Consider the following 14,826-nt stretch of genomic DNA (forward strand, 5'->3'; position numbering starts at 1 on the left):
TCCAAAATAATCAACGCCAACGTACGTGAACGCAGGCCTATGGGAGTTCACACGATCAATCGGCAATCTGGCCATAAGTTGCTCGCCAACGGGCGCATTTCGTTTCCTGCAAACACACAATTGCCCAACACACGGCGTACAGCAGCTCCGCCCTTTATAATCCAAAATTTTTGACGGATTTCAGACCAAGTGTGACTCATTCCTGAGTGACCTACGTCTCTATGAAACTTGACAATCAGCAAGTCGGTGAGGTGATGTCTGCCTGGAAGTATAATAGGATGCTTCGCATAATCCGAAATAGAAGCCAATTCAAGTCTCCCTCCAACGCGTAGGAGACCGTTGCTAAGGGTGGGGCCAAGCTTGTCAAACGTTCGAGAGTGCTTCGTTTTCTTCCACTGACCATTGCCTTTTCGCAGATTTTCAAGCACCTCTGGAAAGGCTTGTTGTTGCACAATTCGAAACAGTGCCAATTCAGCTTCTTGAAGCTCTTGAACCTGGAGGGTTCCTTTCGGAATGGTCGTATTTCTATCTGCACACCGTTTCGACAATAAAACGCGCTTATACCGTAACAACCAAGCGGTTGCACGTCGTAGGCGATTCCAATCGGAGTAATGATTGATCAGTTTTGAGAGAGAATCCGTCTCGCAAGCGGTTCCACAAGTGAAATTTGCACTGACCTTCTTTGCTTCCATTAAAAAATCATTTCTATTTGAAACTTCTTCTTCTTTAGGCCAAGCTGATTCGTCATCCCAAAGAAACCGTGGGCCGGTTAGCCAAACGTTGTTATTCACCATTTTCTTCACAGACAAGCCACGTGAGGCGTCGTCGGCAGGGTTTAATTTGGACGGAACATGTCGCCACTGCTCACTTCTGCTTCCACTGTCAATCTTTGCCAATCGGTTTGCTACAAAGGTTTCGAAACGTTTTGTAGAATTCCTAATGCTCATCAACACCGACATGGAATCTGTCCAGAACGTCGATTCGCAGTCGGGGCAGTCCAACTCTCGTCGCAGAAAGCCATCCATTTTAACCGCTAGCACCGCTGCCGTCAACTCCAAGCGTGGTATGGATACCGTATGTATCGGTGCAAGTCGTGACTTGCCAAGCAAAAAACAACAGTGCACCTGCGTATTGTGGTTAACAAGGCGCAGATAAGACACCGCCCCGTAGGCCGAAGACGATGCGTCAGCAAAATGGTGCATTTCCATCTTAACTATTTTTCCAAAGGAAGGAGGTTTAATGCAGCGTTGAACTCGTACTTGGCTTAACATAGGAAGTCCCCCCATCCAGCTTCTCCAACGATCAGCATCTTCATTTAAAATGTCTTCGTCCCATCCCAACCCTTGACGACAAAGGTCCTGCAACAGTATTTTGGCACTTACTGTTACAGGAGCAACAAGACCCAAGGGGTCGTACAGCGCACTGACGGCAGACAAAATTCCACGGCGCGTCACCGACTTATTCGGCATCTGCACATCGAATTCGTCATTTGGGACGTTGTCAGGCTTGCGCGGGTGCAAAACAGGGTGGTGTGGAAGATACCACTCTCGTTTACTTTGGCCGCGACCTTGCGAAGAGATCCTTTTCGCGTATCCCTTTTGGATATAGGTTTCCACTGTGTCAACGTATCGCTCACGAAGTTTCTCGTCCTTCTTTAGTCTTCGTTCAAGAGAACGGAGTCTTCTTTCTGCCAACACGCGGTTGGGCGGAAGTTGAGTTTGATTTCCTTTCCACATCAAGGGCAGCTGATAATGACCGTCTACATGCAACACGTCATGTTTCATAATTTTGAGCGCCGATCGGTCTTCACGCGAAATTCTCTTGTCATCAATAACGGTTAAATCAGAAAAATCGGTTCTCCACAGACAGTCGATCTCTTTGCTCATGTTGTCGTCAAAACTACTTACGTAGTTTAAATCCGCTGGTGGGCGCAAACGATGGCCCCAACAAAGACCACCCAAGGGCCGTTTTTACTGCAATGGGTTGTTCGCGGCTCCCGCAGCGCGTCTCCTGGAAAACCATCAGTTCAGGAGCATCAACACCAATCATGAGTGTCACTTCTCCACCTTCGATCTGTGGAAACTCTAAACCGCGCAAGTATGACATCCTTTTCAGTTTTGCCTTTGATGGTAACTTGTTAGTTTTTACCGGAAGCTTATCTATAGCCATTACACTATTAAGATTAATACTAGGTCCATCATCAAAGGCAGGGGCAACAGACAGGGAAACTACTTTCGTTGGCATAGTTTGCTCGTGGCCTACAGTTCGAAGCGATACAGTACGAGACTCCCCTTGCAAGTGTAGGGCATCCACTAGCCGTTGACTACACATAGATTTAGTGGCACCGGAGTCCAAAAATGCATAAGTGAGAAATTCTAGGTTGCCATTTCGCGCCCGAACTGGTACGATATTCATGTACATATCACCACATATACTGGTATTGCCACATATTGCCGAAGGCTTGGAATCCGATGCCAAGTGAAATGAATTAACTTCACTGGGTACCTTTTCTACAGGTGCAGAACTGCGGTTGGCTTCTGCTCCAAAAACCTCCCGATGTAGCAGCGTATGATGAGAGTTGGAATCACAACCGGAGATCTTGCACTGATCCTCCTCCTTGCAATCTCTTGCATTATGTCCTTTCTGCAAACACTTAAAGCACAGTCTTTGCCTCCGTGCGAATTCGTATCGTTGGTAGACAGGCTTCTTTTCAAACGAGTTGCAAGTAGTCAAATCATGAAGTCCTGTGCAAAACAAACAGCGAGCCTGCGGGGCTTCAGTTCCCTATTTTTTCTTTGACCACTAGGCGTCTCCCGTACAGGGCGATTGGCCCGTCTAAACGACGAACTCGCCACGTCAGCTTGATTATCGACAAATTCGGTCAGGTCATCGAAATTAGGTTCTCGATCATAGGTTTTAATTATACGGGCGACGTCTTTGTCCCATTGCTCTTGCATGTCACTGGACAAACGACGCACAATTGCCAACAAATTTTGAAATGTGTCCAAACCTGCGTTCCCTTCGATTTGGGATAGTCCTCGGCGTATCCTCCTTCTCCACTGAGCATGGAACAATGCTTAATCAAATCGTTAGCATCACCGACACAAAATTGCTGCAAGTAACTGAGGCGCTTGTCGTCGTCAGAAACATGGTCAGCAATATGGCATTTAAAGCTACGAATAAAGGCATGGTGCTCCATAGGATCACCGGCAAACTTTGATATTTGTGGGGGTGGCAGTCTAGCGTCTTTCTTAACAGGTCGCTGTTTACTAGTTGACGGTTGGGTCTCCGGCAAAGCGCATACGGGCAGATCAGACATTGACAATTCGCGGACTTCGCCAACAACACTACTGGTGTTTGCACAATTACAACGACATTTGGGCACGAACGGATTGGCTTCGGGCTTCAAATCTAGTTTTCTGGGTTTAATAGGTGACGGAACGGACTTACTTGGTTCGTCGGATTTTGTAACCAAGGGCTGTGCAACTGCCGTATCTAATCCTACCAATGGAACAGATAGGGGTACTTCAACGGGGTCTTCCTCGTAGGAGTTCACTTCCAGCTCTGCCATGTGAAGTGCATGTTTGAGTCGGATTGCCTTTTCTATCTCATCCAACTTCCGTCGCTCTTCACGGCGCTGACTTTCTTCTTCGCGGCGCTGACTTTCTTCTTCACGTCGACGAAGTTCTTCCTCGCGTTCAACACGTTCCTTCTCCCTCTGAATAGACTGTAACTCATAATTCTGCTGTATTCGCAGACGTAAATTTTGTAGTTTTAATTTCGATCTCCGCTTCATTTCTAAGATAGCCGAACTAGATAATGTGCGCACGCTACTTATCACGGAACCATCCACTGATGGTGGGCGTTGCGCTACATTCTCCAGCGGATTCGATGTAGTGGGCTCGCCATCGCGGAAGGAGTGAACACTCGCTTCGACCCATTCTTCCGTGCGTTGGTTCACGTCGTCTAACTCGAATTCGGGATCGTCTGCTGCCATCTTCGTCGTGGTTGTGTTGGTACTGAACAATTGACAAACGGCCAGTCGAAAAACTTTTATGTAACGTTTTCTGTCGCGTGTTCCCCTTTTTTCACGCAAACGTCACACAATGTGGCTCAATAAAAAACGCGGACACCATAAAGGAACGACAATTCGTTTTAATGGTATGGTCAATTCCGGTTTTTCTGCACAAGAAAAACGAAAGCATATAAAGCATGAATCACAATATAACACGCAATAAAGTAAACATACCGACTGTTTGGCCACAGGGGTTTTGGTATTAAATGATGCTTCAAAGGGCGAACAAATCCTGCACAAACAACCAAACATTTACAGGTTTAGAACAAAACTTCACATTACAGTACAAAGCCAAACTTACCAGCAAAATGGTTCACAAATGCAGCTTTATCAAACTCAGCAATTTATTTATACTTTCTAGCTGCTAAATAAAGGTATCAGAGTTTAGATTGATGGCTTCAATTCAAATTCTGCCTGTCAGCAGTTCACAAACGTACGCCACGAGGCAAGTTACAAACAGGGCTGCCAATGAGAATTTCAACAAAACCCAAGACTCACAGCAAAATAGCCAAAGAATTTAAATGAAAACCCAAGAATGCAAAATGTGTTTAGAAATGCAATTAATTAGGAAATTTACTCGTTTCATTGACAAATATTTGACAATTTACAGTCCGGAAATGCAACTTTACAAACTTTTGGTAGGAAATGGTCAATGCAAGCAAAGGGAATATTATGTTCAATAAAATATGCAGCAATCGCCAGTTCGCTCTTGGCTGTTTGATGATCATCATCTGTTTTCTTTTTCATAAAATTAGTAATGTCTACAGTATATTTAAAAGCTTTAAAACTTCTTTGATGGTTCGCAGTTTTTATGTTTAACGAACATTGATCTATTTGCATTTTTATTGCTTTCACTGTATACTTATCTACGATTGCTTTCACTGTATACTTATCTAGAAAGAATTAAGGTCTAGAATAGAGAGAAAATAAAAGAGATGATAAAAGGGCCCAAACAGTGCAGCTACCCGAAAAACTTTTCTCGTTAAAATAGTTCTTACATATATCTATTTCATCAATAGGACTCAAAACCCAAGAATTGCTATAAATTTCAAAATAAAACCCAAGAACCCAAGACGTCAAGTAAAAACCCAAGCTTTGGCAGCCCTGGTTACAAATGATTGCAACATACACAGTACACAGGCAATTGACGTCACGCATTGGAACATTAATTGTCACGCAATGGTACACTAACTGTTGCGTCACAGGACAATTGTTATACGTTTGCTGGACAAAGTTATATTTACAGCAGTTGACAAAAACGACGTAACACCGTGTCCATTTGACTTCTGGCAACATTAAAAGACGTATTGATAATGTCCGAGTTTTTTCCTGTTTTTCACAAGATAATGGAAGAAAATTCGATTCGAAAAAGCACGCGGTTTGCATTTACACCTGTTGAAAATCAGATTCAAAAAAGTGTTGGAAATGTAAAAACAGCATTTAGTTTATGTCATGACTTTAAGACAAAAATTATCTCACTGATATTTTATACATGGTCATGGGTGTCCGCAGGAAAAAATACAGGGGAGGGCAAAACTATCGTCACATCGCCGTTCGATAAACGGTATTTCAGAACAAAAATCATCTGACTGTGCTACTCATTCTTGCCAATCCCAAAGTAGCAAAGTAATACAATAAACACAATATTAAACATCACTGAAGTATGTGGTAGGTTGGCAAATACTTTTTAACGGAAGTAGGATTTACATTGAAGATATCACATAATGCCTGTTTGACACATCCATCAATGACGTAATAATATGCTTGTTACCGAACTATTGTTAAGTAATAATGTTCGATTCACTTAATTTGTTGTAAAACCTTATTCTGTTCTGTTACAGTTACACTTGTAATAAAGGGGTGGAGACCCAGGGCGTCTTCAATTTACGTTCCAGGAATAGTTTTTGTATCACACTGTGTGAATGTTCATTGTGTTTTGTTTTAAGTTGCGGATACCGTTTGCGTTTTTCTTTTTTCCAGGGGGGACAATTATCCATTCGTGTAGAAATTTCCAACTGTTCCGTGGCGGTTAGAAAACGTAGAAATAGACACGATAAAACGAAAATGGATATAAGAAATGCAAGTACAATGGAAGTTTGCGATACAAATTATTCGAAACAAGCCGATACTGACAACTTTTTGTCACTGCCTCTTTATTCCCCTCTACCTCAGCAAGTAGCTGTAGTTCCAGATGGCACAACTCCTATAGAAGCTGCCAGAGCTATTACGGCTAGAAATCAAGGAAAAGAGGCATGTTGTCGGTATTACATAGGTTATTTGATGTATATGTAAAAAGAAGATCCAACAGGATGCCAACTTCGCTTTTTAAAACATTTTGGGTGGAATTTTTAATGACACTACAAACCTGTGCATAGAAGCGTAATTATAAAGTTTCAGCAAAATGTAAACATTACCACATTGTTCAGGATTGGGATGAAACCTTCATGATTGGTGACCTTGGGATGGTACTTAAACATTACAAAAGATGGAATAGGGAATTACCTCGAGTGGAACTGTTTTACGCACTGAAGGCAAATGGTTTGCGACCTGTGGTCAACACAATTGCGGCTTTGGGGTGTGGATTTGACTGTGCCAGTAAGGTACGAAAGCTATTTTTCTGTACACAGTAAATATAATTACACCAGGCAAACTAAAAAGAAAGTAAACTATATAATAACCAAATTTCAAACTTAATGTTACTTTATTTATAGAATTACCACTGGCTTGGAAAAAACAAAACTAAGTTTATAGTGTAGCATATTTTCTGCCACAAACACACTGCTTCACTCACAACACCCTTGTATTGAATGACCCCTAAGCGCTTTGACTAACAGCAACGCAATGAAATACACCCACTTCACGCCACATCAGTACACCGGTTCATGCACACAAAGATAATACGCTACAATAGCAAAGAAGAAAATGCTAAATAATCAACGATAATCCAAGTAGCTTAAAGTAACAGTGCATTTACAATCGAGGTATATTTGGTAATCTTTCTGTTTAGAATGAAATGGCCCTTGCGTTGAGTTGTGGGGTAAAACCTGAAAAGATAATTTATGCCCATACGTGCAAAATGATGTCACACCTCACCTACGCACGAGATCATGACGTCGGGCTAATGACGTTTGACAACAAGGAAGAGTTGTTGAAAATAAAAAAGATTTATCCAAAAGCGAGGTAAAACTTGGCTAACACGTTTTTGAACAGACTGTACTTATCAATATGCATTCTTAGCTTATTTCTGTTTGAAAAATCCGTAGACGATTGTTGTCTGCTCAGCATGTGGTTTGAAGCAAAGAAAATAAGCAGAAACGTTTATAGAATTTTACCAACAGTTTTTACCCTGTAACTTGTCAAAATTGCCTTGGTAGTCAGACCAGTGATATACCGAATATTCGGCTTGCCGAATTTATTCCATTTTACTAAAATACGGGTTCGGTCGAGTAATCCGAATCTTTTACAAACACAATTAAAACCGTAAAACGCGTCTTTTCAGCGTAACAGGACACACAACCTTGCAAACTATGCCATGAGTGAAATCGCTTCAATTATTATGATTTTTTAACATTATCGTTGTCCACATCAGACAAGTCAGTTATTTATTGACAGGCTGGCAACCATATACTCAGCAGAACTAAACTAATAATGAAACACAACCATTATGCTGTGTAACACCACTGTTTGCCTGCTGGTAGAAAAAAACGCTTGTTGTCAGTTTCAAACGCACAGCTTAGTACTTCGCGTGACGTCATCAATGAATCGTTTGATTTGGCCGAAATTTTAATTCAAGCGTCTTTGCAGCCCGGTATCATGGAAAGTCCTGATATAAATTCATCATTTTCAAATTGTTGAAGTGTAATTGTTTTATGAAATCTTGTTCCCTGTTACCTGTCAAATATGTGTAGGCATTCAGATGTCTTTTGTCCTGTTTTGAACAGGCAAAGTCCTGATTTGAATTCGACCTTTTTATTGCCGTTTCTACAAAATTGTTTAAGTGTGACTGTTATACCATATTACACTTTTATGTGTTGTTTCCAACAGCCTTGTGCTACGTCTGAAAGCTGACGACTCAAAGGCACGAATGAAGTTTGGTGACAAGTTTGGGGCCCCATTCGATTACTGCAAATATTTGATCAAAAAAGCTAAAGATCTGGACTTGGATTTGATAGGTATAAGGTAAATGATTTTTCCATCAATTTAATAGTCATTTTAAAATTTATTTGAAGGGCGTCTCCTATTCAGTTCCAAAGCCAAATAGCCACCATAAAAAATAATCTCTTCACATTACATATTTAAACGCAGTTTAAACCTACAATAAACGAATTGGAAACCATGTTTAGTGTGGTTGAGATTCAGCATTATGAAACATAATAAAGCAAGTGAAAGAGTTTTCGTTGCAGCTTTCATGCAGGAACGGGCTGCCCGGGTTTGGAATCAATTGCCACCGCTATTGAAGAATCGCGTATGTTGTTCGAATTTGCTCGTGAAGTCGGTTTTTCCTTCACACTGCTCGATATCGGCGGGGGATTCCCCGGAACTGAAGAAACAGATAAAGAGCTTCCCTTCGAAACAGTTGGGTTTTCGAATTTCATCATTCATCGAGAACATACTAATTTCGTAACAAGAATAATTATACCGCAGATGGCAGCTATTATTCGCGGTGAGCTTGACAAACATTTTCCTGAGGAATGCGGGGTGAGAATAATTGCCGAACCAGGCCGTTACGTTCCCGGAAGAGCGTTTGGACTTGTCACAAACATATCAGCCAAAAAAGTCATCAAAGGTAATACGAACGCGGCGTTCTATTGTACCCTTCCGATCTAATGCTGATCAAGGTGTTTTTTCTGTGTCTGTCTGTGTGTGGGTCAGAAAGTAGATTTGAAACAACAAAGAACATAGAAGCACAAAAGGATGTGGTTAAATCTAAAAACAGTTCTTTTTCTACAGACCGCATGATTTACCAGGTCAACGACTGCATCTTTAACAGTTTTTTCCTTTGTTGCTTGGAATATGTAAGACGGACGCCAGTTCTTCTAAAGGTAAAAAAGTTTTATCTGGATAGCCGTGATAATTTTTATGTGCTTTTTATCTTTTCTTTTTTTGCCGTTGTCATAGTGAAAAAACTTGCAAAACATATTAAGCGCAATGGATTTAAAAGGAGGGCTTTTCAAAAATAAAGCTTTATGTACATCATTGGTAGTCAACGTTTTTGGGTCGCGGATTTTTTGCCCCCAAAAAACTAGTAATAATGTTTTTTTACGTTTCAAGGGTCATGGCCTATCAAAAACCTAAAACAGTCGCATTTCAGTTCTCAGATTTAGAATTAAAAAAAATCAGCTATGACACAACGCAGGCAAAAAAATAAACCTGTGGTCAAATATACACCCAAATGGGGCCCTGCTCCTACATTTAACTTGAAATAATTTTTAGCCTATATAGCCGAATCGTTAAACCGGTGCCTAATTGATTTTAGTCAGGAAAGAAAAAACTCCATCCCACCACAGTTCACGGAGTTACTATGAGCGGTGTCGATATCATCGAGAAAGATACTCTAATGGAGGAAGCATATGTGGGGGACTGGTTGTACTGGAAAGGTATAGTCTATTTTTACCATACAGTTGCAGCTAAATGATACATAACACGTTTTGAGACATTTACACAAAGTTGGTAAAATTTACAATTAGTAAGCATCAGTATTTCCAACAAATATACGAATTGCTAGTGTTTTTCCCAGACATATTTTGTACACCATTTTTTACTCCACCGGCGTTTTTACACAACGCTTCGTAGCCTTATTCAAAACGGCTTTATTTGGTATAGCAGATAAGTCACATACAATTGACGGTAGAGCAAATAGTTTTAAGAAAAAAAATCTTTCAAATAATTAGAAAATCGGAAAAAGAGAATTGGTTCTTAAACGGTTGTGTATTGCCATATACCGTATACGCGGAATCTTTGAAATCAGACTTTCATTTACGCGTTAATTAAGCGTGACCTATGCTTGCATTTGACATTTAATATGACAAATTTGATTCTCAGATGAAGGAGGATATTCCGCACTCATAAGATATGGATTCAACAGCTTCACAATGTACAAAGCTTGTTATATAATTTCCGAATCAGAATGGTGAGTGTATAATAAAATGGATGCAGTCAAAACAGTTCAATAATTTCCACTCGCAAATCAAATTGAAACGATTAATCAACATTTGGCTAAGGTATAAACAACCAAATCTATTTGTTCTCAAAGAACGGTAAACACAAAACAGTTAAGTGAGTCGATTTAAATATGTAAAAATGCAATAGAAAAGTTAATATTATTACATAACTACTAACTTCATTCGCATGTTCACAGGAAAGAACTCCAATCCGTATCACTGTTTCCGGACCTACTACCTGATGGCAGAGATTTCATTTAGTAGCTGAGATATCAGAAATTGCATTTAAAAAGAACAAAGGAAATACTTTTCAGAATGTAACTAACCATGCTCGTTGTAAGAAGAGATAATTAATGTAATGTTTGTATTTACACGCTTGCATATATTGTTTTGTCGCAGAGTGGTGTGCAGTTACGAAATTGCCAAAACACATATTGTAGTCTAAGTCGGTTGGTTTGAAACATATAGTCTTAGAGCAGTGGTTCTCAACGTTTCGTGGCCCTGGCCCCCTAAAAGTAATTTTTTGGCCTCGTGCACCCATTCATGTAACCTTGTAAGACTTGTGGCTTCTGTGGCCCCCTTAAAAATGTAAATGGCAAACTTGTGTTGGAATTCGGTACTAATTTCGGCTTTAAACAGGTCGAATAGAGTAAACAAGAATCTAATCAAGAAAAACCCCAATATAGACAAAAGTGTGTAAAATAGTCGAATACATTAGGAATAAAGTTAAAGTTATCAAAAAACAGAATGGCTTTTATTGGGTGTTTCTGGTGAATTTACACCCGTTGGGTTTGGCGAAGCAACATGTAAAGTAAAGACGAGCTTATAAACACTAGAGAGTGACTGCCAATAGAAATTTTTAGACACATTTTGCTGTTTGTTTTTAAACCATGCAAATTGTCTTTTAGGAAAGGAATTTGAACACTAGAAGAAGTCATAGATATTGAGTCATAGATACAACAAAAACAGAAAAGTAGCCAATGTCTATGTGACGTGCCATATATCCTTCTTTAGTCCATAAGAGCTCGTATCGTATCGTATTTTATTTTGTTCACGTGCACTTGAACACGACAAGCACGGTTGAAAAAACGCTAAAATAGTACCAAGGGAGGAAGGGTAACAGTAAACGGTGACACACATACAGACATAAAAAACTCTGATCGCAATTCGTCCCCGGGAGTGTTCTGGGTTCAAACCCCGTGAAAAAAAATACACAGCTAAAGAGGGCCTGAGAGGTTGGAATCTCGTTGGAGTAACGAGTGGCGCAAAGCAACGCGACTCGGGTTTGACAACATGGGTGGATAACGTGGATTCCAGCCGGTTAAATAATTTTAAAATAATTTAAAGAATTTTTTGTAAAAAATGTTAAAGCAGTGGTACCCAGACTTTTTCATTATTTTTTCAAAACGGTCCCTTTGCGATTATTTCGTGGGCTCGCGGTCCGTAAGTCAGAATTTGTATTGTAGAAAATCGAAAGTTGATTGCAGGATTTCAGCTAAAGATCCACAGACAGTTTGTGAAATCACAGACAAGAAAAAAAAAGTATCATTGTGCGCGAACAATTGCATTTTTGTTAGTTGTTATGCAATAAAGGCTATTATTTGGCAATGGACACAGTCGATTCTCAATTCTACGGGTGTAGGTTCTGGCTCACAATGATCATCCACCAAAAGCCAGTGAGACATTTTCTTTTCTTTTGCTCAGAATTAAGTTTGTGTTGCAAATGATTTAATTTCCCTAATTTAATCGACTATTTCACACTATTTGTCCATGTAATATCGTAAATCACTCAACCGTAAACCTACGTCACATCTTATATGGTGTGATTGCACCACAATGCCAGAATCCCCTATGACGTAACAATACCATTGTAGTTTATTTCTCCATGCTGTGCTTTTTGCGCTCAGTTTGGACCACGTTAGTTGCTGACTTGAATTTGCATACGTTAGATAAAGTGATGAAAGTGACTAAATATAATTTGTTTGTCATTAATAGATGGTAGTGCTTTATAAACTTAAAAACTCTGATGAAAAGGAATAATGTTGCCTTTGTAAAATAAGCTTGATTTGCAATTGAGTTACCCAATTTGCCGTACATTTGAATTATCGTTTTTTTATGTGTGTAGAATGCTTTCTGACGATGTCAAGATATTTATATCTTTGATACCCTGGGCCAAAACTCTGGTAAGCTTTATTTCTGCCGGCATAAAATTAATTTCTGTTTCCCATTTTTCAGTGAATGTTTTCTTTGCAGAAAACCGTGAACGTGACGTGATTACCGTGTGGTATTGAACGTGATCTTGTTGAACGTGTTGACGTGTCAAATAAAATTCACGCGTTTCCAGAAATTGGACGACGCCTACCGCGCAAATTCCTGACGTTACAGTAAATATCGAGGACAAATAGACCTAGGCATTTTACAGCCCGCGGGCCACATCTGGCTGACCCTGTCAGACCCGCGTGAAGTAATCTAAAACATAAATTAAAAAATAGCCATATTTATGCATGAAATACGGCAGTGTTGCTTTTGTTTTGAAAAGACTAAGACATTCAGGCAAACAGCTACATATGGATGTGATGCTGGTCAAAGGCTACATATAAAACAAGTTATCCAACCCATTGTTACGCGAAAAAGCCTACGGAGCCATTTGTGTCAAAAATAAACTTGCGTGTATATTTTTCTTTGGAAAAAAACACATATTGTCTGATTTTTACAAAAACTGAAAACAATCAGCAAAATAAATCTGGCAAGTTACCAAACTTTGATGAAACCGTGTCGTTAATGCTGTATAACTCTATTTAAGGGAGACTAAGCTCGTACATCTGTTTTTTGACGCATTGTACATTGTTATAACCAGGGAGTCGAACCGGAACTGAACCCGAACCCACGAACCGGTTTGAGCGGTTAAATTCATTAAACCCGAACCGAACCCGAACAGCTAATTGCGATTTTCTTAAAACCCGAACCGGAGTTGAACCCCATATTTTGTTTTGCGTTGGACCCGAACCGGAACTGAACCAGTAAAAAAATCAGTCCGTTTTATGTTTTGTAATTTTTTTTCAAAACAGCGCACTTAAGCAAACGCGAGATAACACTTATAGGGCGTGTCAAAAATAACAGTGCACGGTCAAAAATCTTTTGGGATTTGATAAGGCCAGGAAGATGATAGGTAGAAATAAATTGAAACGAATGAAAATTTGAACCGGTTCAAAAACCACAAACCGGTTCGGACCGGATAATTTGCCCTAACCGGAACAAAACCCGAACCCGAAAATATACGTTTTTAAAAACCTGAACCGAACCCGAACCCTCAAAAACAAAACGATGTGAACCCGAACCGAACCTAAACCCGTATGACAAGCGGTTCGACTCCCTGGTTATAACCTAAATAAGACATATTTACCAATAAAACATGGCGCATACGGATCGTGTTTATACATTGTTTTATTTATTATGCCTTCTACATGTCTCTATAACGATATCAAAAAATATAATTTTACCCCGATGGACGGAACGACTCCTAAATGCTTAATGTAGCAAAACATTCTTGCTTAGTGCCCGGACGGGATTTGAAACCGACACCTTGTGAGCACAAAAAGGGAGCTATTTAACGTTGTGAGCTTATGGCTGGAGTTGATTCTGCGCTTTAAGTTTGTGATTCTTCGAGTCGCAGTACCACAAACAGAATGAATTAGTAAAATGAATGTTTTTTTTGTGAAGTTGTCTAGATCGTTGGCAAGTTGTTACGCCATTAAGTTTAAAAAAAACTGATACTCTTGACTCTGCAGTAGTTATTTATAGATAAAATGAGCCGAATATTTGATTTGCTGAATTCATTCGGTCGAAGTATAATTTGTTGCGATTTGAACCTTCACGCAGAAATCTTTAAAGCGCGAAGCGTGTTATTTTCGCACAATGACGTACCACAGTGTATTCAAAATGAGTCAAAAATTAAATCTTTCAGCGTTACCGCCAAAACTTGAAGGCGACATGATTTTGCCTGAAAGGAAAATATACCCAGCACCTATACGCATTAACAATTGCCGGCCAACCTTGTTGTTAAATTAATGTTATCATATAGCCTACTGTCCATATCACACAAAATTTTAAGCAGCATTGAGGTAGTTCTTATAAATGTAATGGGCTCATAATATATCCATTTGAGTCAAGATCTTGGTGCATATATCGCCAACATCCCCTACAAGATTATGACTACGTGCTATCACTAAACGATTATTAAAACATCTGTTAAACAATTCGCAAACCTTGCCACAATTTAGCGTTTAAAACGTCAGCCCCTTATCGTCACACTGTTATAATTAGATGGTAATTTAATTGGTTCCCTAACAATTACTTATAATTGCTAACACGTGGCTGCATCGAAAAACTTAGCTCTACGACAATCTACTCGAAACCACGTCCCAGGGTGGAGTTAAATTGACAACGATTAATTGCAAATTGCGCGATTTCGTGGTCGAAACGGACGAATATCCGAAACGTTTTTAGTTCACACCCTTTTCCTGCGTCACCTAGTTCAGTATATATAGACTTGCTCTGCAGTTGAGACTATCCAGCATCAGTTGGGAAATC

At 39.8% G+C, this 14,826-nt stretch overlaps 3 protein-coding genes across 3 annotated transcripts; 1 reads left to right on the forward strand and 2 right to left on the reverse strand.

Annotated features, from left to right (window-relative positions):
• Nucleotides 1-47: 47 nt before the first annotated feature.
• LOC145209718 (uncharacterized) lies at nt 48-1,886 on the reverse strand. The gene has a single exon (XM_080079940.1). It carries the CDS (start codon nt 1,884-1,886, stop codon nt 48-50), a length of 1,839 nt encoding a protein of 612 aa, XP_079936066.1.
• A 1,034-nt stretch (nt 1,887-2,920) lies between these two features.
• Nucleotides 2,921-4,020, reverse strand: LOC145209734 (uncharacterized). Its single transcript, XM_080079941.1, has one exon. The coding sequence runs from the start codon at nt 3,995-3,997 to the stop codon at nt 2,921-2,923; it is 1,077 nt and encodes a 358-aa protein (XP_079936067.1). The 5' UTR covers nt 3,998-4,020.
• A 931-nt stretch (nt 4,021-4,951) lies between these two features.
• On the forward strand, nt 4,952-10,681 carry LOC145235035 (ornithine decarboxylase-like). Its single transcript, XM_080099557.1, has 10 exons — nt 4,952-6,325; nt 6,502-6,675; nt 7,083-7,255; nt 8,120-8,254; nt 8,479-8,650; nt 8,720-8,861; nt 9,026-9,117; nt 9,552-9,672; nt 10,118-10,205; nt 10,434-10,681. The coding sequence occupies exons 1-10, from the start codon at nt 6,140-6,142 to the stop codon at nt 10,495-10,497; spliced, it is 1,347 nt and encodes a 448-aa protein (XP_079955683.1). The 5' UTR covers nt 4,952-6,139; the 3' UTR covers nt 10,498-10,681.
• The last annotated feature ends 4,145 nt before the right edge of the window (nt 10,682-14,826 follow it).

Source organism: Phallusia mammillata, chromosome 1, assembly GCF_965637545.1.
Source record: "Phallusia mammillata chromosome 1, kaPhaMamm4.hap1.1, whole genome shotgun sequence".
NCBI lineage: Eukaryota > Metazoa > Chordata > Ascidiacea > Phlebobranchia > Ascidiidae > Phallusia > Phallusia mammillata.